The sequence below is a fragment of the Polypterus senegalus genome, chromosome 6 (genome assembly GCF_016835505.1).
Source record: "Polypterus senegalus isolate Bchr_013 chromosome 6, ASM1683550v1, whole genome shotgun sequence".
NCBI lineage: Eukaryota > Metazoa > Chordata > Cladistia > Polypteriformes > Polypteridae > Polypterus > Polypterus senegalus.
The window spans coordinates 70,662,495-70,690,043 of NC_053159.1; the positions used below are offsets into that span (position 1 = coordinate 70,662,495).

Here is a 27,549-nt window from a genome sequence, read left to right on the forward strand (position 1 = left end):
TTCAACTACCAAAATCTAACTCTGACAAACAAGTTAATTTTAAAGTGAATTCAATACCGTAAGTCAAAAACTGTACAGTGCCATTTTATTTGGGTGAGATCTAATGATATGTCTCATGACTGGCAAGAGGCATAGTTACAGTAAATAATACGGCCACATCCATGAAACACAAGCATAAAATAGCAGTGTCCATGGAAAACAAAAGGTGCCAAATACAAATTCCTGCAGAAGTAGGGAAATGATGTCATCATCATACCAATAAGATTATTGGAAACTGCAAAAAGAAATGAAAAACATTTCAAACATGAAACAGAAAGAAAATAGGATGTCTGAAGCTCTGATTCATCACTGCTAGTTCAGCTGGTACCCTTTAAACCTTAGCTCTGACAAAAGGTAGAAGAATGAACAATGAAATTTGGCTAGGTACAGGACACTAGAAAGATAGATAGATACTTTATTAATCCCAAGGGGAAATTCACGAAGGTTCATGAAATTCACTAGGTTGTCTGTTTTATTGAATTTTTTTTGTATCTCGCATCCTTTGTCTTGCTTAGCTGGTGATCTAATGTAATTCTGCCACAGGCATCTTACAATCCCAGTACTTGTTTGTAAATGCTTCAATGTTTGTTTATTAAACAGGATTTTTTTGTTGCCATGCTCTTCATTTTGAAATAAGGTTTAGTGCAATATTGTAGCGATACCTCTAGTTCTGCACCCACCAGGTCAAAAATATTTGTGTATAACTCCTGATATTGGTGAAGCTCTGGTACTGCTGAAAAAAGAAATGTAGAATTTTAGTGTGCATATATGAAGCATATGAGTGTGTATGTGTAGACTGAATGAGCTAATGAGCTATTGGAATGTATCATAACAGAAAATAATTGAAAATATTTACAGTGTGGGCAGCACGGTGGCGCAGTGGTAGCGCTGCTGCCTCTCAGTTAGCAGACCTAGGTTCACTTCCCGGGTCCTCCCTGCGTGGAGTTTGCATGTTCTCCCTGTGTCTGCGTGGGTTTCCTCCGGGTGCTCCGGTTTCCTCCCACAGTCCAAAGACATGCAGGTTAGGTGGATTGGCGATCCTAAATTGTCCCTTGTGTGTGTGTGTGTGTATTCCCTGCAGTGGGCTGGCGCCCTGCACAGGGTTTGTTTCCTGCCTTGCGCCCTGTGTTGGCTGGGATTGGCTCTAGCAGACTCCCTTGACCCTGTAGTTAGGATATAGCGGGTGGGATGATGGATGAATATTTACAGTGTTGTATAATAAACAAAATACTGTAATACATTATAATAAAGGAATGTCTTTTATCAGATCTACAGTTGTCTTCATGGCTAGTTATTACAAGCTTTTATTAGATTTCTTAACCCTGTAAAGCCTGATAAATAACATAATAGCCAGAAAATACTAATTTTTATAAAAACTAAACTGTTTATTGAACCTTTTGATAAAATAAACAAATAAAATTGAAAAAATAATTTGCATATATGATCAGTTTTGTACAATTTTTGATTCACAAGGCATTTATGGCAAATGTTTTTTTTAAGACACAAAGGTGTACATTTTGGACAAGATTTAGAACATTTCAAATGGCTTGGTTATTTTTTGTAAAGGGAAATTTTTACCTTTTTTACTTTATATTGTGGTAGGATAAAAACAGTTTCTGACTTTGTTTAAGCATACATGTACTTTGCATTTCTCACGGTAGACCTGTGAAAAGTGATGTGCAGTGCTTGCATCTCTGTGAAGTTTCCCATGTTGGGAAATGATCAATACCATCTTTTCTCAAATAAGCAGGCACACTGCAAGTTGGCCTTTTGCAGGGCAGTCTTGCTTCCAGATCTGGAGAGGATAGTGGTCTGCCACACTTGGTCCTGGCCTTTCCTGCGCTTGTGAGAGAAGTGCCAGTGGAAGCCTGAAACCTTTGCAGAGCCATGGGTTTCTTTCTGGTCTCTACTGTAGTTGTTCCATGCATTAATGACTGCCACTGTGACAGTGTGCCACCAAATGTACATGTACCAACGCTGATATTTAAAGCTCAACTTGTCAAGTACAGACTGCATGTCTAGGAGATCAACACCTCCCCTGAATTTGTTGTACTATTCAACATTGGCTGGTCTGGGAACTATTATGTATGTTTTGGATTTTTAAACCCATCTTTTTTACTTTCCATTTCCCCATTGGTTCAATAACAACAAAAGAAAAGATCAGGTTCATGGTTTTGTTGTCACACCATCTTGCAATGTTAATATTTTCCTGGTTAACTCTAAAATCCTCCTCCCTTTTTTTTTCTCAAGTCTTTTTTCATCTGGCATTCTGCAGTCTTTTACCCTGTTCATTCGGATTGTGCCTATGAAGTAGATTCCTCTTTCTTTCAGGTGTTCCACTAGGGGAACTGATGTCATTTTTAGTACAACATCTCCAGTAACAACAACATCAGATTACTCTTTATCTGTATTTTCTTCACCTTGGCAGACATCACAAATCATAAAGAAAGACCCTTTCTCTAGCACATGCCCACCTCTTGAACCCCTATTTATGAGGTTTTGCCTGCATGTAGACATGTAGATAAGATTTGCCCTTGAATGGCACCATGATTTCATCTATCATATTAAATTCTTCAGGCTGTTTGGAATTAATTTTTCTCTTAGCTTTTGTTACCATTACTTGAGCTTCCATATTTTGCCTTTCTTCGTATCATCAGACACATTGAGGTTGTCCTGAAAGTGAATCGGTGTCAGCAGTTTCAAAAATTGATCTTGAAACATGACATCACAAATTGCAGCATGCTTTGTCTCCATCACCCAAAAGCCTTGAAAACTGGGCATCTGTCCTAATCTCATATGCAGGTACATACCAAGATCTTGTTCAATTTCTTTGACATTTGTCCCTATTGATTTTCCATGTTTCTGTACACTGCACTGATTTATTTGTTTACATAATATTTCATCATTAACAAAATGCTTGCAAAATGTGTATGGCATTCCATCAAACCTATGTTCCGAGGCTTCATCATCACATTCTTAAAACTCAATGTCCGGGAGGATCAAATTCCTCTTCTCCATCAGTACTCTTTCTTTTTCACTTTGCCACTTGCCGACTCATTTAGTGATTTTAGGCCATTTACTTCTGTGCTAATCTGGTCTATACTTTCAGCTTGCAGTTCTTTCTCATCACTACTAGTTGAGATTCCCTCAGACTAGTATTGCATTAAGAGTTCATTCTTCATCATCATCATCCTCATCTTTCCCTAATTGTTCTATGTCACTTGATTTGCCATCTACAAATAAGTGCAAGGCCTATTCAATGCTGTATTTTTTGCCATCTAAAAATTACACACCAAAATCAAATTATTGAATACTAGCTGTGTAAGCCCGTGCTGTAAAAAGCCCAGGGTCTGAGAAGCTATTGAAATTGTCAGAAAAAAATTGAAATGTAGATGTCAGGTAATTGAAAGGAACTGCTCTGGGCATCTGTCTCCTAGGAGGATTTGTTTTGCCAACATGCTTGCATCGCTTGTGCATTAGCAGCAGGAGGAAAAGTAAAAGGGATACCGTTTTGCCGATGTTAGCGGCTAAGTGACTTTGTCTTTCTTCGGAGGTTTTGTTTAGCTGACGTGCTTGCCTCGCTTGTGTATTCGCAGCTAAGCGAATTTTCTGTTTCCTTGGAGGCAGAGCTCTTACCCCGACTCCACCTCTAACTTCTGGGCTGGACAGACACACACACACATACACACTTCTACGTGTAGATATCTATATATGATACTCTCAATTTGATCTATGAATTGGTGAAATATAACATACAGATAAAGAAAAAAAAACAAGGCATTGTTTTATTGAAAATCTATTAGAAACATATTAGCAAGTAAACCAATACAACAATAACGTTGTATATGAATAGAAAATGTATATAAATGTTTCAATTTCCTCTCTAAATATATCCTAAAATAACATCTCAAGCTGTAATATGTTGTAAATATAATGAATATTACAACATGAAATGCAATACAATTAATGCTTCAGAGATGATTGGGGGGTGAATTGCCCTATGTACCTGCAGTATTAGTTTTGAGACACATTTCTTTAAACAATTTTACTATAAATTCTAGTATAAAATAATATTTATAAGTTGTTTTGAGCCACTAAACCTTCATGTTGCAATATCAGTAACAATATAAATATCATTCTACCTGCAACGTTTTGAAATGGAACAAAGATTACCGCAAAAAGTATGTTGGCGTCTTCACCTCCAGCCACCCATTTTCAAAAGAGCAATTAAATGCCATCTTTTGCCTGTAGTACTCAGATATTCCAGCAGGTGGCAGTAGACATGTATTTGCTTGTGTACAACCAGCTTTTCTGGAATGTTTTGAGTATATTAATGTTGAACAGGTCAGAGAATTATCATGTGACGAATATGATACAAATGGCGATATAGTTAATTTTTAAACCTATTGATTTTTTGATTGGTGCAAATAGAGGAAAATGCATCTCTTACCAGACTTCTTGTATAAAATAAGTTCAGTCTTGAACTCTCGCCGTTCATCCAGTGCTGTCTGAATCTGCCCGGTAAGCTGAACACTGGTCTCTGCCCCATAGAGAAACTGACATGCACAGCTCTTCTGCATGAGTTCTGCCCGTGCATAACCAGTCAATTCACAGAAGCCATCTGAGCAGTACACAATGGGGTACAAAGACTGGACCTGAGCATTTCCCAACACAAAGTTGCTGTCTGTGGAGAAAGAAGAAAAAGGAGTTGTAAATTGTAGCCTGCACCTGTTATCCAGACAGTCAATGCCTATCTGTATTTCTACTAGTAGTCCTACTGTACAGTAGCTGTTCTTAATAAATTAAAGCAAAGAAAGACACTGTTTGAACACTGTATAGATACTGAAGGCATACGGAATCAATCCTAGATTCCTGAAGCTGTGAGGTAGCAGCAGATTCCACTACACCACCAAGCCAGGCAGTACTGGGAAGCCAGAAAAAAGAAAGTGTACTGAAATTTCTTTTCCCATTTGGTTAAAGCAGTTCAGTTGAACAAGGACAAGAAACCAAAGAGCCTTCACCTTCAAGTGCAAGTCATTGAGCAGGGGTGAAATGTGACAATGAGTTGTCAGAGGGCATTGTAACATGGTGGCTGTTAGGCAAATCCTTGACCTCAGAGTTCAGCCCTTGGCTATAGATGGTAACTACCTGCCACAGCTCATTAAATTTAACATAATACGTTCACCAAAACAATAGCTCATTATCAGCACATCAGTCCATTCGTACATGAAGAAGGAACAACTCTGACAGAGTTGTAACACAAATACAAATAGTACTTAGCTGTTTGCCTATTTTGGGACTCGCACAGCAAAATAAATCCATCCTAACAAGGAATTTATCTTCAAATAATGATATGACATCAAGAAATATTACTCATAATTCAGATAAAAAGTAAAAGAGATCTTGTTTTATATTTTAAGACTTTCTAACATAAATTTGTACTTAACTGTCAAGTAATAATTTTAATCAAAACAACAAATAAAGTGAGGTAGCAGTTGAATCCTGATGGTACTGCAAGTGGACACCATCTGTACCTAGCAGCATATTCTGAAATGTGAAACATTTGTTCTCAAGCTATATCTCTGTTTCTCTGTACTGTAATATTTTAAGAATTGTATTAATTCTCAGGTGATTGAATGGATAACATACCACCATAGTAAAAATAATGTAAAGAAATATTAGTACATTTAAGCAGTGTACCCGGAAGATGACAGTACAGATATTTCTGCTTCAGAAGAAAATTATTCCTGTTTATATGATCTTTCAACAGAAAGAAGGATCTTTCATAATTCTCAATGACAGCATGTAGCGAACTAGGACTGAAAAATTGGATGCATATAATATGATGTGACTTTCTGCATGAAATCAGGTCTCCTCTTCTCTTGCATAATCATAAACAAAAATGGCCTGCTGAAAGAAACTGAATACAGCATCCTATAAAATATGAGACTAGCCCAGCATTGTCTAAGTTAATGTAACAGTTTGCTTTAGGATATTATGAACTAGAATTACAGCATGGCCCAGTTGGTGCTAATATTAAAGAGTAAAGTTGTAATGTTTCTTTTAAAGGAAAGTTCAAGAGGAGGACAGCCCTCTTTCTGTCATACATATAGTTATTCAGTCTCATGCAAACCAACTGCAAAAAAATGTGCTAAACAACTTCAAACATGGATGACATGATGGTTAACGGGCCAGGCTTGTGCAACTGTTTTGAATTCATATGTTCTCACTGTGTCTTGGTAGTTTATTCTCTTGGTGTTTCAAAGATGAGGAGGTCAAGTTATTGCTGAATCTAAATTATCAAGGTACAGGAGTGTGTGTGAGTAGTAGTGGATTGTAGTGGAAAACACAAATGAATGAGGACCTTTTGCCTTTCTTTTGGATATTTTCTAGTATCCAAGATGATGTTCCCATGAAGCAGATCCTATTACACTACAGTTTTCATTATTGGTAATGAAAATATTTTGCTCCTCCTATGATTTCGTTATACAATGTAATTACCACCAGAAAACAATGTTAGAGTATTGTTTGAATATGTCATATTAGAAATGACATACACCATTAAGAACAAGCATTATCTTTTCTTTTTTACAGTTCAAAGACCTTAAGAGCAACTTTTTCAGGTGTGTTTAAACACAAGCCCAAAGATCACTAGGTGCAGGAGATGGCTTGAATATATATATATAAATATAATTAAAATATATATATATAATATAATATGATATAATTAAAAACCCCGGGCTCCTAGAAACTATTCAAATTGTCAGAAAACAAATTGAAATGCAGAGTCGGCTGTTTTGCAGACGTGTTCACCCACCTTGTCTATCGGCGACTAAGCGAGTTTCTCTCTTCTCTGAGGTTTCATTTTGTAGATGTGCTTGCCTCGCTTGTGTATTAACAGCTAAGTTTGTCTTTCCTCTGCGGTTTTACTTTGGCGACATTGTCGCTTTCTTTCAGCTTCATAGTGTAGCCTTGTACTTCTTTCTTCTTTCAACTTGTTACCTTGGGGCTGCCTTGCCGGCTCTTTGAGCTTCATGCTATACTCACACTTCTGGGCTGGACAGACAGACACACATACTTCCACGTGTAGGTGTTTATATATAAGATATGTATGTATACATATTTTTTTTTAAGTATTACAGTACAGAATAAAAATAAAGTAACAAAAAATTTTAATTTTCTTAGTACAGTTAGTAGTACACCAGTAGTTTCTTCACATAGTTTGTTGCAAATGAGTGCTTCCTTGGAACCATGTAAGTCCAATACTTCATGAGATGAAGAAATTATGAATTTATAATGAAAACTAAAAGTAAAATAGTCACACTTTAAAGCTATTGTGATACTACAAGCTGCAAGAAAAGGTTGGATTAAAAGTGCCATCTTCAAAAAACTAACCATTACAATTATAGTCTGTGCACTCTAATGACTTGTTAAACAATGGCCCATGTCTTTTTATTAGAGGCCCTGTTAGGCCCTCAACCTTATGCAAGAAACCAGAAGATGTTAAAAGAAGACGAAAACCTGCAGGTATCCTAGCAGCACAAAGAAAATAGATAGAGAGAAATCAATATGGCTTTGTTTTTAAAGAAACAGGAGGGGGATGTGGGTTTATACCACTTGGTACCTTGTTGAACCTGCTGCAACATTTGGAGACAAATTCAGCAACCTGAAAAGAAAATTACTGGGAGGATAGGCTGTAGCTCCCTGTGATCCTCAATTAAATTGAGTAGGTTTGGCAATGTTATTGTTATATGGTGTGCTGCTTTCAGGAATGTCTGATAGATTTAAAAGGAGAAGGAACATTAGTGAGTAATTTGTTGAAGGTGTGCCAGAGTGTGTGTGTATTCACTAAGTGAGAACCTAGTGCTATGTTAGGTTTGCCCCCCTGTGACTCTAAACTGGATTTAGTTCTGTGATAATGGGCAAATGGCTGAATAGATAACCAATATTAGCAATAGCCAATTATATATGCCATAAAATGTTTGAGTGAAAATAAATCCTTGTATATTACTCGGACAAACAAAATCTGCTTGTGCTTTGGAGGAAATTACAGTACATCAAATGTGGTAGTTCATAGAAGAGCTCAAACTAGAAGAAGAAATTGTTTTCAATAAAGTTGAAAGAGTCAGCAGATAATTCTAAAATTCCTTGATCAAGGCATAGAACATTTTGCAGACAAAGAAAAGGTATTTTTTTAAATACTTCAAATGTTAATAGATGTCAAAACTTTAGCAATGTGCTTCAGGGCATCAAAAATGAAGTACCTCACATTCTGGATACTATCTGTAAAACTATCTCTACCAAAAGAAAAAGGCATCCCAACCTTGGCACTGTGGACAAAGCTGATGATCATTAAGAAGCAGGGAGTGTAAAGAGTTGTGTTTGCTTTTCTGTTTCTATTCTTTAATTAATATCAGGAATCGGGAACAAAGATGACAGCCACTCACCAGGTGGAGAATGCTTAAGGAAGGGATATCTGTAATTCATTACATCAGATATAAGCAATGGACATTTTTTGTATTTACACAATGAGAGTAGAATGGTGGGAGGAAATCACTACAATGATATTTATACTTTTTGTGATTTTTTCTTCCTTTTTGTCAGTTTTTGTTTCTGCTGCCACTCTTAAGATAACAGCTTCTTTGATATCAACATGTATGCAATGCTTCCTAACAACTTCCACATTTAACACTAGCCAACACATGCTTGGCACTTTATCTGTGGTCCAGGGTATCTGTTTACAGGGGAAATAAAGGCTATGCTACAAGTATGCAGTTTAGACTAAACCATGGCCTTAATCGAGTCTGTGACTGATGTGGCAGAACAGGAATGCAATAAACTGTGAAATTTCATAGCCGCTTCCTGGAATATTCTGGGAAACGGTAAAGGAAGCAAATCGGGTAATAAAGTTTCAACAATGGTTTAAAACTGAACAGATCTCATTTTTAGTGGACTGCTTGAAACAGTTCAATCTACTATAGAAGAGCTTTGGTTCGGAAAGAGAGTCATTATTAACAATGCTTTTTAAAAAACATTTTTTACAGTTCGAATCCACGTCACTGCCAAAAGAGATGCTACTCTGCTGGGCCCATGAGCAAGGCCCTTAACCTTCAATTTCTCCAGGGGTGCTATACAATGGCTGACCCTGCGCTCTGACCCCAAGGGATATGCGAAAACCAAGTAATTTCATTCGGGATTAACAAAGTATAATAAAAAATAAATAAATAAATAAATATAACTGCGCTTAAGACTTTATTCAGTCTTATTTAATGTTTGTGCTTTTGTTAGTTCAGAAAAGTACAAACTAAATACTGGTATTTGGTTGCTGTTCTACTGTAAACACTATTAGTGTTTTTTTTTTTTTCACTTAAGATAGAACATTTCCATTAAGTAATTAAATGCATACATGCAAGGATAATGCCTACATCACTTTTGTGATCATTCATTTGAACTTAATATGAGAAAGCCATTTTACCAATCTTGTTGAACATTTTAATTTGTAGCTAATAGCTGGTTGTTTATTTTAACATTACCACAAACTAGAAAGATAAAGACACATAAAAATAATGTTCAGAGTTTTTTTTATATTTGTTGGCAAAGAGATGAGAAAATCAAAAGTTCAAATACAGTACAAATTAAAGTTTACAGTAAGTGGTAATATATTGCTTTGTTATTATTATATTCCATATTTAATTTTTTGTGGTTCAGCATTTAGCTCTCCAACGGCCTGCTGTCTGTACAAAGTTTAAATAACCTCATGTCTGCATTGTTCTTCTGGGTGCTCCATTTTCCCCTCAAATCCTTAATATGTGTATGTTCAGTTAAATGGCAACTCTAAATTGGCCAGTTATAAGGGACTGTGTGCTTGCATGTGCCCTGCGGTAGACGGGCATTCCTAATATATATTGGGCCTTCGTCTCCTAAGAACTCAGTAATGGATTAAAAATGATGGATGGATGGATTAATGGGTTCATTATCTGTTTTTTCCTTCTGTTTTTGGCAATAAAAAAAATGCCCAACTGTGAGATTTTGGAGAAGAGTGTTCATCGGATGATAGGGGCTATTGCACTACTCAGATTACACCAAAAAGGCTAACAATTTATTAGTGGAGTGCATAATTGAGATCCATAATCTCTAACTAAGACTGGAAGCTAGGGCAAAGAAGACGGGGCTGTCAGTTTATTGAGTCTTTAGAAAAATGAGGCTAATGTAAAGGGTACATTATCGGTGAGTGATAGGGGATGGTAGACTAATTTATTATGTTCACTTGTTTAGAAAAAAGAAATATCAAATGGGTGTTGATCCCGTATCCCTTTATAATATTTAAGTAATTCATTACCATTGTAATAGGCAAGATGCCATAAGCTGCGGGAGATCAATAACATTTAGAGTGACTGTTTATGTCGAACATTTACATCTATGGTTGAAAATTGTTGGATAAAACAGAGGACATGGTATTGAGAACGTATAAATTATTTAGCCATATCAACTTCCAATAATAATGAATAATGGAAAAATGTTATTAACAGTGTAACAAGCAGGATGTCAAATTGTGAGATATGAGCATTTAGAGTGATTCTTAATGTTGAACATTTACATCTAATGTTGATAAATGTTGGGTAGAAAGGAGATTGTTATTGAGAACTGTGAAATTCTACAATGTTCTTCTTTCGGCTGCCCCCGTTAGGGGTTGCCACAGTGGATCATCTTCTTCCATATCTTTCTGTCCTGTGCATCTTGTTCTGTTACACCCATCACCTGCATATCCTCTCTCACCATATCCATAAACCTTTGCTTAGGCCTTCCTCTTTTCCTCTTCCCTGGTAGCTCTATCCATAGCATCCTTCTACTAATATACCCAGCATCTCTTCTCTGCACATGTCCAAACCAACGCGATCTCAGCTCTCTGACTTTGTCTCCCAACCGTCCAGCTTGAGCTGACCCTCTAATGTACTCATTTCTAATCCTATCCATCCTCGTCACACCCAGTGGAAATCTTAGCATCTTTAACTCTGCTACCTCCAGCTCTGTCTCCTGCTTTCTGGTCAGTGCCACCGTCTCCAGCCCATATAATATAGCTGGTTTCACTACCGTCATGTAGACCTTCCCTTTCACTCTTGCTGATACCCATCTGTCACAAATTACTCTTGACACTCTTCTCCACTCATTCCACCCTGCCTGCACTCTCTTTTTCACCTCTCTTCCACAATTCCCATTACTCTGTACTGCTGATCCCAAGTATTTAAACTCATCCTCCTTTGCCAACTCTACTCCCTGCATCCTCACCATTCCACTGACCTCCCTCTCATTTACACACATGTATTCTGTCTTCTCCCTACTGACCTTCATTCCTCTTCCCTCTAGAGCATATCTCCACCTCTCCAGGGTCTCCTCAACCTGCTCCCTACTATCGCTACAGATCACAAAATCATCAGCAAACATCATAGTCCACAGGGACTCCTGTCTAATCTCATCTGTCAACCTGTCCATCACCATTGCAAATAAGAAAGGGCTCAGAGCTGATCCCTGATGTAATCCCACCTCCAATTTGAATGCATCTGTCACTCCTTCCGCAGACCTCACCACTGTCACACTTCCCTCATACATATCCTGTACAACTCTTACATACTTTTTTGCCACTTCTGACTTCCTCATACAATACCACAGCTCCTCTTGAGGTACCCTGTCATATGCTTTCCCCAGGTCCGCAAAGACGCAATGCAACTCCTTCTGGCCTTCTCTATACTTCTCCATCAACGTCCTCAGAGCAAACATTGCATCTGTGGTGCTCTTTCTTGGCATGAAACCATACTGCTGCTCACTAATCATCACCTCACTTCTTAACCTACAGTAGGTTCCGCTACTCTTTCCCATAACTTCACGCTGTGGCTTATCAATTTTACTCCCCTGTAGTTACTGCAGTCCTGCACATCCCCCTTATTCTTAAATATCGGCACCAGTACACTTCTTTGCCACTCCTCAGGCATCCTTTCACTTTCCAAGATTCCTTTAAACAATCTGCTCAAAAACTCCCCTGCCATCTCTCCTAAACACCTCCATGCTTCCATAGGTATGTCATCTGGACCAACGGCCTTTCCATTGTTCATCCTCTTCAAAGCTGTCCTTACTTCCCCCTTGCTAATCTGTTGCATTTCCTGATTCACTATCTCCACATCATCCAACCTCTTGTCTCTCTCGTTCTCTTCATTCATCAGCCTCTCACAGTACTCTTTCCATCTGCTCAACACACTCTCCTCGCTTGTGAGTACGTTTCCATCTTTGTCCATTATCACCCTAACTTGCTGCACATCTTTCCCAGCTCGGTCCCTCTGTCTAGCCAATCAGTACAGGTCCTTTTCTCCCTCCTTAGTGTCCAACCTCTCATACAACTCATCATATGCCTTTTCTTTAGCCTTTGCCACCTCTCTCTTCAACTTGCGCCTTATCTCGTTGTACTCTTGTCTATTTCTGCATCTCTCTGACTATCCCACTTCTTCTTTGCCATCCTCTTCCTCTGTATACTCTCCTGTATTTCCTCATTCCACCACCAGGTTTCCTTTTCCTCCTTCCTCTTTCCAGATGTCACGCCAAGCACCCTTCTTGCTGTCACCCTTACTATATCTGCTGTAGTTTCCCAGCTGTCTGGTAACTCTTCACTACCACCCAGTGCCTGTCTCACCTCATTCCTAAACTCATCCTTACAGTCTTCCTTTTTTAACTTCCACCATTTGATCCTTGGCTCTGCCCACACTCTCTTCCTCTTCTTTATCTCCAAAGTCATCCTAAAGACCACCATCCTATGCTGCTTAACTACATTTTCCCCTGTCACCACTTTGCAGTCTTTAATCTCCTTCAGATCAACTCTTCTGCAAAGGATGTAATCTACCTGTGTGCATCTTCCTCCACTCTTGTACGTAACCCTATGTTCCTCCCTCTTCTTAAAATATGTATTCACCACAGCCATGTCCATCCTTTTGGCAAAATCCACTATCCTCTGACCTTCATTCCTTTCCTTGACACCATACCTACCCATCACCTCCTCGTTTCCACTGTTCCCCTTACCAACATGTCCATTGAAATCCGCTCAAATCTCCACTTTCTGTCCCTTGGGTACACTGTTCATCACTTCATCCAGCTCACTCCAAAAATCTTCTTTCTCACCCATTGCACACCCAACTTGTGATGCATATGCACTAACAACATTCATCATCACACCTTCAATTTTCAGCTTCATAATCATTACTCTGCCTGACACTCTTTTCACCTCCGAAACACTCTTGACATACTATTCCTTCAGAATAACTTCTACTCCATTTCTCCTCCCATCCACACCATGATGATCCACCTCCAATCCACCTGGCCTTACTCCCCTTCCATTTAGTCTCTTACACGCACAATATATCATCCTTCCTTCTCTCCATCATATCTGCTAACTCTCTCCCCTTACCAGTCATACTGCCAACATTCAAAGTTCCTACCCTCAGTTCCGCTCTCTTTACTTTCCTCCTCTCCTGCCTCCAGACATGTCTCCCCCCTCTTCTCCTCCTTCTTCTTCTTCGGCCAACAGTAGCCCAATTTCCTCCAGCACCCTGTTGGCTAACAGTACTGTTGCGGTCGTTAAACCGGGGCTCAACCGATGCGGTATGGAAATTTGTATTGTTGTATGCATATTGATTTGGCAAAATTTTACACTGGATGCCCTCCCTGACGGGATTGGGACCGGCGTGAAGAAACACACTGGTTTGTGCATCCCCTGTGGGTGGGTTTGTGAAATTCTACAATAAAAATCTTAATATATTTACCCAGTATCTTAGCACCGATTCTTGTTTGTGGGTGGCAAAATAGTAAGGAGGCAGGGTCTGATTCCTAGCCTGGTTGCTTCTTCCAGTTTGAACATTCTCCAACTGTCAACATGGCTTGTCTGATTTAATATGACATGCAAAGACATTTGCTTTAGATGAATCAGAAGCTCTAAATGGTGACTTTTTGCTTGTAGTGGAAAATGCAGGCTCAGAAATTAGATGGTTACAAATTATTTATACTACAGAGACTTGCTAGTTTATGTGAAAATGTTAATGTGTTTTTGCAGGATGTTGATTATTTGCATAATGACTATTAATAAATATTTTTTGTAAATGTCTACCCATTTGAATCTTATGCATAAATGTTTTAAATGCCTCCTGTTTATGACTCTAAATTGTGTTTTCTTGTACTTACCATCTACAAAAAGCACGGAAGTTCTGTAATTCTAAACAAAATAACTCTTCATGTAATTTATTAAAATGGAGATTAGTACTTTATTGCTTAACAAATAAAACTATAATTAATAATAACATCTTCCAACAAAAGACTGAAGAAAAGAAAAACTTGGCATCTATGATAGGATTAAATCATGCCAGACAACTGGTTCCCAAACTCTATGGTATGCTAAGCTTAGCTTGCTATTGCCTAGGCTCCTTGACTTCTCCTGATGTTTCCTTCTGGTTTCTAAGATCCTGTTTTCAAACATTCCTTTTCTAACTCATATCTTTCTGCTCATGCACTTTTCTGCATTATCTTTGTATTTAAACAACATATTTTCTCATTGGGCATCATAGGAGTGAAATGAGCTTCAACCTCTCAATGGAGGTCACCAGATTCTCTTCTTCTTAATTCATATATTTTTTTTTCATATTAGTTCTTTCAGAGCTCTGTGTCCCAAATTAATGGGCTGTCCAGTGCCACTATCTATTGATCAGTTGTTACTGAGGCAAAAAAAGACTTGCCAACTAATGTAGAGAATGGCAAACACTAAGACTATTTGGATTAAAGCTATGGGAGGGAAACACTATTTTTCTTTGCCATTGTGCTCTGGACAAATCCTAAGCATTATGAATAGTATGTTAACAAATGTTTTGGCAGATAAATTAAGCTGATGAAGGTCAAATAAGGAAGAGTATAAAGACTGGTTAGAATTTACATATTGTAGTGTGTGTGTTAATATGAGATATGAGGAGGAACTTGGTTTGTAAGAAGAGAAAGCACACTCCCGTGTTTCAAGTGCAGCATGTTTTCACCTTTATTCTACTTACTGTACAACATTAGCCTATCGGGCCTTATCTGTTTGGTTCACATTAAGATTTGTTCCTGTGCTGTTGACATATGTCTCACAACACAGTGAAATGTCCTCTTTTTGATTTTGTATGAAAGAACTGTACCATCAACAGTAAACACTTTAAAAGTCTATTCCAGATCAATTTCAGAGCCTCTCTTTTTGTGCATTTTCTTAATCATTTACAATCTGTGGATCTGGAAATGGTACATTCCCAGGACTCTTATATATGTCAGTTTTTACACATCATCAGAGCCATGTGCTTCAATGCAGCAATTCAACAGGACAGCCCAGTTTAAAGGAATTCCTATAAACTTTTAAAATGTTGAGCAAATAAAGAAGTAAGTAAGGACTGTCCAAGAGAAGTTTGCTGCACTACGTCACGGAAAACGCATGTTGCTTCTCAAAAGATGCATTTGAACAGGAACGCAAGAGTTTGTGTGTATGAGAGACCAAGAGAGACAGATAGTGCAAATATATTTACTACTAGCTAAAATATGCAGCATTGCCCAAGATTAAAATAAAGTGTTTTTTTTTAATTGTTTGAGAAAAATATAATTAAAACAACTTTAAAAATAATAATAAATTAACAAACAATGAAGACTCACTAATGTGCTTGTCTTGCGGTCTTGTATGTATGTCATTATCCAGTTGATGTTTGGAACCAGGCACCTCTGTTTAATTTCAAAAGCAAAAGGCGTGTGGTGGTGCTCAAACATAAAGAATGCGGGCAGTTACCTCCTCTGGTGGTCATTGCGAGTGTCAACTGGATGATAGCATGCGTACAAGACCACAAGATCTCCCCCCTGGGTTATGGTTGATTTCACCTTACAGTATTTTTAGTCGACCAATGAGAAACGTGTATCAAGTTTCATGAAAATCACTTCAGCCGTTTGGATGTGATGCTGGAACATACATGCATACACACATACATTAACTTATATATATGTGTGTGTCTCTGGACTGCATTTATACAGGAGTACTAGTGTGTACGGGGGAGGTGAGTGCCAGAAATAGCACGGCGTAAAGTTATGAGTGAAGCCATCTTATAGGGGAGGTGTGAACAAGTGGGTAGTAACAGTAAGTTGAAAAGGGAGATTTCAGTGGATCAAGGGATGCAAGGAGATCAAGACTGGACAGATCAATGTGCACATGTACTTTTTTGAACAACTGTATTTTATCTTATTAATTTGTATTTTTTACATGATCATAAATGTAGATTTGCTGCTGTTTACAAGTTTATTTTTGTGGATCTGAGTAACTAATTTTTGGATCTATGGCTATTTACCATTATCCATTGATCTCTGCATTAATCCATCCATTTTCCTAAGTCACTTATTCAGAACAACTGGAGCCTATCCCAGCAATCATTGGGTGCACCTGGACATGGAGCCAGCCCATCTGCATTAATCTAGTTTTTGGATTCTCATTTGCTCCTGTCTTTACATTGCTGTTTAAGATCATATCTTGCTTCACTGCTTTGCCTCCATGTTATTCTCTAACCTGATTCAAATATTTCACCAAAGTTATAGTTGTGTCCAAGAGTATCACTCCAGTTATATAATTTTATAGCCAGTAATATGTATTTTTAATGTTTTAAATTTGTTTTAATTGGTTTCAAATTCACATTTTACTGCCATTTATTTTCTTTTCACCTTGATTTCTGTATGCTTGCATGCACTGTTCGCCAGATTTATGTATTTTGTAGGGTATTAGCATGTGTCTAGTTATGTGCAGTATGCATGCTTGCATTACTGTGTGACATTACACTAATATTTTCTAACGGACCTTAGACATGAAGTTGAACATTTCTTTGGTCTTGTAATACATAACAACCAAATAAAACCTTAAGACCATGTCACATTTGATGACTTTTCCAGCAGCTTTCACTCATAGATTTCATTTGCATAATTTTAGTCGGTGGCATTCAGCAGTGTGCTTCTGTGACCATCAATTGCCTAATGTGATATGCCTACTGACTAACTCCAATTAGTCCAGGTCTTGTGCCGTTAAAATCAAAACGGCCTGTTATTGTATTTAGTCGTAGCAGCGGGCTCTGTGTGCATGAGAGATGACAACTGATTAATGTTCAACCAGAAGTATAATGCATTTTAATGTAGTGACGAGGAATAAGGAACATGGGTGTTTTGAATCTCACAAACAAATGAGAGTCTTGTCTGCCGGATGTCTTGTATTTTATATATTATGTAAGAATGGAAAAAAGGAAAAAGGACCAATATTGTGGCCTTAGCTGTTAACCCTTTGTACAGCACCAACTTTGTCTGACAGCATGTTCTTGGCTGTCACAAAAAGGAGTGAGCAAGACTGTGCTGGAAAGTTGTCATGCAGACACTAAACTTGATATGTCCAGCAATTTTCAGTTGATCAGCCGGTGCCGATTGAAGCCTATTTGGATCCCTGTGTGGGTAGGTCAGATATTGCCCCTCATAGTCAGTTTTAGATTTTGATGATTGGATTGGGGGGTCGTCATCAGAGGCAGAGGGTACCCCCATTCAATTAACTGGCTCCCATCTGTGAACATTACAAGGACCTTTGGTGTCCAGAGCCCCTTTACTTTCATAAATGAATCCCCTAAAGGATTGAGCAGCTCAGGCTGTAATCACCTTGCAGTTGCCCATACCTATGTTTTTATTTATTATGTACCAGTTGAGTGCTGACATCAGTAAGTGCTGGATTTAATTATTAGTGGGCTAAAATTCTCTGAATTAAAATGTGCTACTTTGTTGTAACCACTGCAAATTGGGACTAAAGTGCAACTTAGTAAAATGAGTTCTTTCCCAGTCCATCTTGGCGGTGATCTCATCAGACCTGCCTCTACTGCAAAGAATCTTGGTGTCATTTTTGATTCCTCCCTTTCTTATTCCGCCCACATAAATCACATTAAAAAACGTTCTTTCTTTCACCTCCATAACATCCCGTGTTCACTCCTTCCTCTCCTTTTCTATTGCTGAGAAACTCGTCCTTGCTTTTATCACATCCCGCATCGATTATTGTAATTATCTACTGGCAGCTACCCCTTCTAATCTTTTATCACAGCTCCTGTATATTCAAAACTTGGCTGCAAGATTCCTTACTCAAATGAGCAGCAGCGAGCTCATCACACCCATCCTGCTCCATCTTCACTGGCTCCCTGTGTCTTACAGAATCAAATATAAAATCCTACCAATAACCTTCAAAGCCTTAAACGACCTTGCGCCAAACTACATCAGTGACCTTCTCCATCACTATGTGCCTGTCCGCCCACTAAGGTCCTCATATTCTGGCAATCTTGTTGTGCCTCACACTAATCTACACTCCATGGGTGACAGGGCCTAGAGCTGTATAGCGCTCAGACTCTGGAATGATCTACTGAAATTAATCAGGTCAGCTGACTCCATGAATTCTTTTAAAAAACAACTCAAAACTCATCTGTTCAGGAAGGCTTTTAGCTTGCCCTTCTTTCAGTTTACCTTTATGTCAAGGTGCTCATGTAACCTGTGTATGTGTGCTAGGCCATCAATTATGTTGTCTGTTAGGCTTTTAAATTTACTGTCTTAATCTTCTTTATTTATTTGGTTTGTACAATGCTATATACTGTATACCCTGCCATTCTTTCTTAAATTCTGTAAGTGCCTTGAGCATGGGAAAGGTGCTATATAAATAAAATGTATTATTATTATTAATTCTCTTTGCAGTTATACACATCTTAGATCTTTTCTTACAGATCTTACTGATTCATCTTTTTTGTCTTGTTTGAGAGTTTAGAAATAAGTCTATTAGCCGAGCCATTATGTCTTTCCTGAAATCAGAAGTGCTTACAGCAGTCAAATATATGACAGTTGCATCATACAGTTTAAGCATAAAATCTCCAGCTTAAAGTCCAATTAAAACTAAACCCTTTCAAATCCCTTGACAGAGCCAGCCAATCAGAGGGCTCATTCACACACTCATTGATACTGAATTTATTTATCAGTTAAACTAAACATGCACAGCGTTTGGATGTGGAAGGAAAACATGCAAACCAGGAGAAAAATCCACAGTGATAAGGGAACATGCAACCTCCAAACAGTATGTCCTGGTCACTTCACCACCTTGGATGGGGGTCTGGACCATCTTACCCACCTGCTCACAACAGATTCCCCCATTTTATTTTTCTCCAAACCTTTGGCCTCCCTCCCTTCTTCTTGTCTGTTGAGTCCTTGTCAAAAGCTTCCTCCTAAATTCAAGCTCCCAGTATAGTGGTTTAAAGGGGCCTTTCATCTCCAAGTAGCCCTTTGTAAAACCATTCTAGGTTACCCATCCACAATTCAAAGGCCTGTTGTCATTCATAAGGAACTCCTGTTTCTCCTCATACTATAGCATGTGAGTGGGAAGTGCCAAACCGTTAGTTCTTCCCAGTACTTTTTATAAGATCCACAATGATCTCTAGTGGCCTGGGAGACATTCTTAAGACTACCAAACCTATTGCTACCAGGCTCGTATTTAATAATGTGAAAATTAAAAATAAAATTTCTGATTAACCCAGAACAGATGTCTCTAGGATGAAACCAGTTTGCCTAGGGAAACTGAACAACCATGTGGAGGCCATGTAAACTCCATACAATTTATGGACAGGCTGGGACTTAAACTTGAATCTATGGAGTTACTGGGCAAGAGTGGTAACCACTGTGACACCATCAAACTAAAGCATTTATTATTAATACAAAACATACTTTTTATATGTTTCCTTTAAGAAGATAAAGTGTAAACTACAGTATAAGCAATTTAGTTGCATATTGGTGTGCACATCAAGACAAGTGTGCGTAATTAAGTTTTATTTATGGCAGGCATTTGTCTGTTGTAAATGGAATGCACAAAAATGTTTTTGATTGCAGAGAAGTTACCAAGTATGAAACAGTAAAAAAAGCTCCTATGTAGAATGGAGTCTTTAGATGTAACTTGAAAGCTTAATAGCAGGGCTAGGAGAATTGTGAATGAAAGGTGATGATAGCTCGCAATAAATGAATTGCATTAACAATTGAAAAGGTCTAGTTGCACAGAGGAGAGAAGGCTTTTCCACTTCAGAATTATTAGCGACAGCTCTAATGACTGTTACAGAGACTACTGAAAAAACACTGTTTGATTAATAATAGAAAATCTTTCCATTTCCATTACAGAATAGCACTAGTGCTGCTTCAAAGCCCCTCATTAGCCACTATGAAAGTACTAGACCTATGCCTTTTTTTCACCAAGTGCTTCTATAAACTGTACAGCTGGTTTTCCATTTTGCCAGAATTTTAAAATTCATGCTTTGCCCACTTTATAATTTATGAAAGAAAAGTATTTAGGCCTAATACAGGAAATACTGTAAGTTTTTCAAATAGCATGTGACTCTTGTTTAAGTTTTGGAGAAATTCTGGAGCACATTAATAAACCATTAAAACACTGTACTTGCTGGTTTATTTTTATAGAAATAATGGATGGGGTTGGAGATTAGTCAGCTGCTTCTTGCTCATATTCTATGCCACTGAGAATGCCATAGTGATAATTGGTTGTCTTTAAGAAAAACTGATCTGAATTGCTCAGGCTAATATTTAGTACCAGCTCTAAAATATCTTAAGTCAAACAAGATAAAAGATTAGCATGTTTCTGGATGCATAAATGGAAATATGTAATGTTCAGCACGTCTTACATAGTGTAATGAATGTGGCTGAAAGCACAGGCATTTACAGCGACTCTATAAAAAGTAAATCGGGAGCAAGACAATTGCACACTGTGTAACTCCTGCTTATATCTCATTATTCTTTTTGCTGTAATTAAGTCTTGACAGTGGTAAATTGAAAACAGTCAAAGTCCCCTCCGTTGTAGGTACTTTCCTAGTTACAGGTAATCTATTACCAGGCTCGAGACGCTTGACAGTCTTAAAATAAAATGATATTGGAATTGTATGACTAAAAATGTGCATGTGCATGTGAACCTTGTGATGGAACTGTTTTCTGCGTTGTGCTTAATACTGCCAGGATTCGCTCAGCCCCCCCCATTACCCTGAACTGGTTTATGCAACTTGCTTCTAGATTTCCTTACCTTTGGTGAGCCAAAAAATATTTGAGACATATTTTCTTGTTTTAAATAATTATTCCCCAAGCAGTCACTCACCAGCTAAACTGTCTTACAGCTCCACATTCTTTATTGTGTCTTAGAACTATAAAGCAAAGAATCAGGAAAATCAGAGCCAGAAAATGGAAGGATGGATGGGAAAAAAAAATTACAGCTACTATAGACAATAAAACTATACTGCTACAGACTACTCTCTGGCCTTCCCCAAACCCAGCAGGTTCACTGAAATAGGTCAAAAGCATAATAAAGGTGTCTTTTTAATGAGTAAATGCAATGAATAGAATCCCAATAAGTATAAGTGAACATGAAACCAATACAGAGCTACAAAGAGATCACTTCTGAGCCAAATCTTGTAGGTTCTCCACTGTGCAAATATGTCATGCATCGTGCTGTGAGTCCCTGGTAATTATCTTGGTGATGAGGATCGGATCAACACTGTGGAAGGGAGGAGTGTAGTGGCTATTCTACACAAAAAAAGTTTGAGGCAGACACAGAGAGAGATCAGCTGACTGTACCAGAAAGTGTTCAGAGAGTCTCTGGGTTTAGTTTTAGGAATGGGATTATTGATAAAAAGAGCACCATCTCTGGGAGTGGGAGAATTGACCCGACTAGATGTGAGGCTATGTGGACATGTCAAAACCATTTTTTTAGTTTGTATGAGCTCAAATATCAGAGAGGCCATTGCCACAGAAAAAAAAACCTGGACTGGTAGGAACAAGTAAATGCATGACTGAGACAGAAGCAGGATTGAGAAGGCAGTTTATGATGTAATTACCTATATATCCTCTTTCTAATTTGTCCAAAACATTTATAGAAAATGCTGATAGAAACTAACCAGAATAGTGTGCTGTTGCCCGAGTTGTTTTATTTATGAATAAGAGGTTGCGGAGCCACAATAAAATTAGGCATGCATGCTGCCGGCTCTCTCTTCCATTTTTTCATCTTGAGGACAGGCCGTTTCTGCTGTCCTATGCAGGTTGCATGCTGGATCAAGGGCCATGCCAGACAAGAGACTATGCAAAACAACAACCTGGTAATCTACAGTGAGCAGATTGTATGCCTAACAACAACCAGGTCATCTTATTATTTTGCAGACATTTGTACTCTGCTTGCTTATATTTTGGGTATATTGTTCATGAATAAAAGTGTAACTTGCAAATGTAAAAGAAAGGAGGAAGCGTTTTAACTCTGAGTGTGTAGTTAGGGTATGAGATTTGGGAAATTCTGCTTAGATCTGTAAAGGGGGGGACAGGGTCATTTTAGGACCCTAGCCAGACAAAACAGTTACTAATTAAGAAAGTGACAGGAACACAGACCTGCAACCACTGTTTCCTTCCAAGATCTGAGTTCGACACCTCTATGTATAATTACACAAAGCAAAGTACATATTCTGCTGTGCCACCCCACATTCAGTGAAGCAATCTGGAGCAAGTGCTCATTCCATTTTTGATGATAAAAAGTGTTACATTAGTCTGGGAGGGAGATTCAAGCACTAGGTGGTGTTGCTGATCAGCCAAAGGGAGTGCAAACTAAGTCTGAGAAGAGATTTAAGCCATCTGCAGTACATCCTGCTGTGATTTTTCTCAAAGATAACACCTGTGGGATTCCTCTGCAAATCCACAGTGACAGCCAAGAATGAGTGTAATTACAGTGGGGGAAAAAAGTTAAGCAAAACCAAGTGACAGGCTTCCTGTGTGGGGGCTATTTCCATAGATATAAAAAAACAACTTTTGCATAAATAAACATTATGGTTTAAGGGTGAGTGTCTCTTCAAGAAAAAAAGTTGCCAAAATAGGCTGAATTTAAATGAAAAAGTTTTCTCTACTGCTGCGAAGAGCTAATGCATGGAGCTGTTTTAACTGTGGTAGAATAATCAGGTACTATATATGCAAATCAGGAAAACGTATGTGGCTTTTCTCCTAATTTGAAACCAGAAGAAGGTATACAATGAACGATATAGTTTTTCAAGACTAGAGTTTACCAAATTAAAATGTTAACAAACATTTGGATTACAACTAATAACCTGTTTTCAGAACCCACTCTTTCTAATAGAGACTTCAGGGGAAGCAGAGCCCATTGCAGTATGATCAGACATAAGGACATAACCAATCCAAGATGGGATGCAAGTTCTTCCAAGGCATACTCACTTCAAGACAAATTTGAATCAACACTTACAGTACAGCTTACGTTATGTGGTTAAAATTGAAGGCCTGGGTGGATACACAGAGAACACGCATATTTACCAAAGACAGTGTTCATGTTGGAAACTGAACACAGGAAGCCCTCAGATTATTTTACTAATTAGATCTATGTGGCTTAAGCCTCAGGGAAAGCACAAGAATAACACATTCAAGTAAGAGTAGCTCTGCAAGAGACCCTTCTTTTCTATTCAATGCATTGTTTATTTAACTCTGCCACAGACTAAATTTCAAAAGTTCAGTACCAAGAGTTAATAAAATATTACTACAGTGTTTAATGAAAAAGTAACATCAAGGTGATAGTTCAGTGGCAGTGTCATTTTGTAAGCTATATAATGCAGATAGGTACATTTTTTAACTTAATTGGTATCATCTATTAGTTTAAGGCAAGGTTTATACTTTACGTGATGCGACACATGCTCCAGCGGACGCTACTGCTATGCAAGTGATGTACTGTTTATACTTTATATAAATCTGGAAGATTCCACCAGCGCGAGATATTATCACAGTGAGAACAGGTTTGGCTTCACTGTGTTGTGAATTGCCTGAAACATCCAAAAAAGTTTGAGGACACCTTGATACAACATCTCTTTAAAGGATGTACATCATTGAAGGGTTCCATCCATCAATTCGGGAATGCACCCATTCCAGCAAGCATCGGGCATGTGACAGAAACAAAATCTCTGGATGGGGCATCAGCTTTTCGCAAGCTGAACACAAGCACACATACACACACACACTAGTGCCATTTTAGTGTCACCAAATCCCCAAACCTTCTTGTCTTTTGAAGAAAACCAGAGCACACTGTGGAAACCCACCCGGAAAACATGCAAACTCCAGGCAGGCAACACTAGCGATGTAACTCCCTGCAAGGCAGCAGCGCTACCAATCTTCCACTGTGCCGCCCGCATATATGTAAAATGTAATATACATAGTTCAATGCATTTCCTCATGAAAGTGATATCAAGTATAAACCTAAGGATTCTGTTCAGAGAGCTGGAATATCATACATTTAATGTGTTCTGTGTGCAGATTGCTGCTTGCTGCTGCTGTCAATGCAGGAGGAAGCCCCAGAAGCATGTAGTGAATAACAACTGGGTCAATTTTAAGATGACATTTATGACTGTCTACTTTAATGATAAAGTAAACTACGAGATTAAAGTGGATATTTCGAGATTAAAGCAGAAATATCCACTTTAATCACAAAATACACCTTTTCACCATATACTTAATTTTTTCTCTGTGGCTCAAGTACGCAGCCATACATTCTGATGCTGTTTTGAAGGTGGGAAAAAAAAAAAAAAGACGGCACAGAAGATGGTATGTGAGACTTTTAAAATGTATTGTGTCATTACATTGGGGAATATGAGACGCTAGAATATAAAAGCACCATGAATGCATCTGTATGTCTGCATTTTGCTTCACCACATCAAACATCGAAGCATGCACATCGATCCCAGAGGATCCTCAAAACGGCTTTCTGTCACATGTACAGTAGATAGTAAACAGAGAGTATGACATCACATTCTGACTTTTTTAATATTACCCCCTCCGAATTTTTGCTGGTACTGCAACTCGCACAGGTGTCACGTTAATTTCTGAGGACATGCTCAGAGGATACGTCATATGAATGCTGGGAACACATGGCAGCCATGATGCGAACGTGTACACGTTCTGAGTGTGAAGTATAAACAAGCCCTTAATATCCCGAAATGAAAGAGTTCCATCTCCTTACTCTGTTGTCAAAAAATGCATATTTAAAATGTCTAATGTTTAATTTCTAATCCAGTTAATTTATTTTTGTGTGGTTTATTTTATACGTCACATGTTAGCTCAGTAGGAAGTGTGCCTCACAGTGCTTGCGCTTTAAGATTTTTTTTTTCTTCTTTTAATACATTTCTATTGGTTTTACAAATTGCATTTAAGAACAGTCAGACATATAATGCATTCAGCTTATATCCAGTACCTCTCTCTCACCCAATAGCCAAAAATCTGAGGACTGGAAATTGAAATAACCAGTCAGATTAATCAAGACATCTAAAGGGTTGAAAGAGATCCATCATGAATAATTATTTAAGTACATTAATAAATATCCCCTGTATCCTAAATACATTTTTGAATAATAGTTTTTAAAATTAATTTGATTTTTATTTTGCAATTTCAGGTGAAGTGGAATACCCTTTTCCCACTGTGTTATGGAGGATTGATTTTAGCTCCATATGAGCAAGTAAAGTGATGTGCTAGCATTGTGGAGTAACATGCCATAACAGACTATTGATTAAGTGATGAAATGCCATTGAGTGTTATATCTAAAGTGTTGTTAGGAGGTCAGGGAGTCATAGCACAATGGCAACTCTCTGTAAGGTAAGTGTCACAATGTTCACAATTTGATTCTACTACCCTGCTCTGTTTTGGGTTATCTATGTGTAGATAAATTGGTATGATGTACAATTTTGAGTTCCTTTTCACACAAAATCATGAAGAGTGTACTTTACCAATAGCTGTTTCCCATTCATTATCAGAAATTTTGGTCATGAGATCCTATTTGAAACAATGTCTGAGATTTTCTAGAGGTGTATGCGTCTGAGGAAACAGGTAAAGTTTGGAGATGTTGGACATACAGGCATATTTTTAAGTATTAAAAGTGTATTGATTAAATGCCTTCAGTTTAATTTTCAGTAGAGATTACATCTATGTGAATTGTGATTGTAGTCTCCAAAATCAAAGGACATGCTGTCAGTTCAAATGACAATTCCAAATATACCTGGAGTACAAGTGCTACCTCTAAATGGCCTCTTGTCTTGTGACCAGTAATTGCTTTAGTACTCTGAGGTAAAGATTTGTACCAAATACTATAAGTTGGTAAATTGATCAATGGTTGAAATGATAGTAACTTCGCAATCATGTTGACATTTACTGATAAAATCCCACCATTACCAGAAGCACAACTCTTCTGAATTACGTTCTGCAGTTATTTATTTAGACACTTCATAAGAGTCTTGACAAACTATATGGCAGTACAAGGAGCATTAAATCACCTTTAATATTTTAATAATAATAATAATAATGATACAAGTAATGGACCCGGTTATTATATTGTATTATGGCATGAACTCAAATGGACTAATCTCTATATATACAGTATATAATCCAACATCTGTCTTTCTGTCCACTTTTCAAGAGAGAACTACTTAACGGATTTAGATTGGGTTTTTTTTCTATAATTTGCTTGAGCATTCAGGTTGATTTTGTGACTTCTGTCATTGTGCTAAGTATCATAGTTTGCTTGTGGTACCGTTTGATTTGCACAAATCCAAGAGAGATGGGGCAGTGCCACTTACATGCCAGCCTTGCGGCATTCTTTAAAATTCTTTCCACTTAGATAGTGAATGAGAGAAGTACTTAACGGATTTAAATGAGGTTTTTCTATAATTTGCTTGAACATTCTGTTTGATTTTGCAACTTATCTCATAGCGCTAAGAATCATATTTCGCTTGCAGGAGTGATATATTCTCGCTAATCCGAGACCGAGGCTGCAGGCTGAGGGGAGGGGGAAGCATGATGTCAGGAGTGGGGAGCCGGGCAGGGTCGTATTCACTGTACTGTTTCACTACTACGTGGGTGGAGCCACAGGGGGCGGCTAGTAATATTAATAATAATGTTGGGAATTACTGAAAAAAATTTCAATAACCAGCTCTTAAAAATATTAAAATCTAAAACAAACACATTTTATAAAATCCTCTATCAGGTGCAAAGCACCATACTACAATTTGCCAAAGTAGAAGAAAAAGAGAGAAAACAGAGGACACCATTCTTTTCAACCCAATAGACCTACATACAGCTTTCAATGCACAAACTCATCCCTGGAGTGTTCTATTTAACTTATAAAAATTGCAAGCACATATTTTTATAATTTAGAACTGCCAAAGCAGAAAGAAAGATAAATCCATTTACTACAGCTTGGCTTTCATTTGTAACTGGCTTTATGTTTCACAGAGAAGGAAAAAGTAAGTACAAAAAAATATTCCTTTATAAAGGTGATGTTTATTCCCTCCATTGACAATTGCATGGCTCAAATGAACAACATTATTTGCTGTGTGCCACCAGCTGAGAATATGATTTAAG

General features: G+C 37.9%; 1 protein-coding gene across 1 annotated transcript in view; it reads right to left on the minus strand.

The window, feature by feature from the left end:
- kcnh3 (potassium voltage-gated channel, subfamily H (eag-related), member 3) overlaps positions 1-27,549 on the minus strand; it is a 605,399-nt gene that overhangs the window by 299,798 nt on the left and 278,052 nt on the right. The window contains exon 2 of the mRNA XM_039756314.1: positions 4,490-4,723. Within this exon, the coding sequence (XP_039612248.1) occupies positions 4,490-4,723 (234 nt within the window). The remainder of the gene's footprint in view (positions 1-4,489; positions 4,724-27,549) is intronic.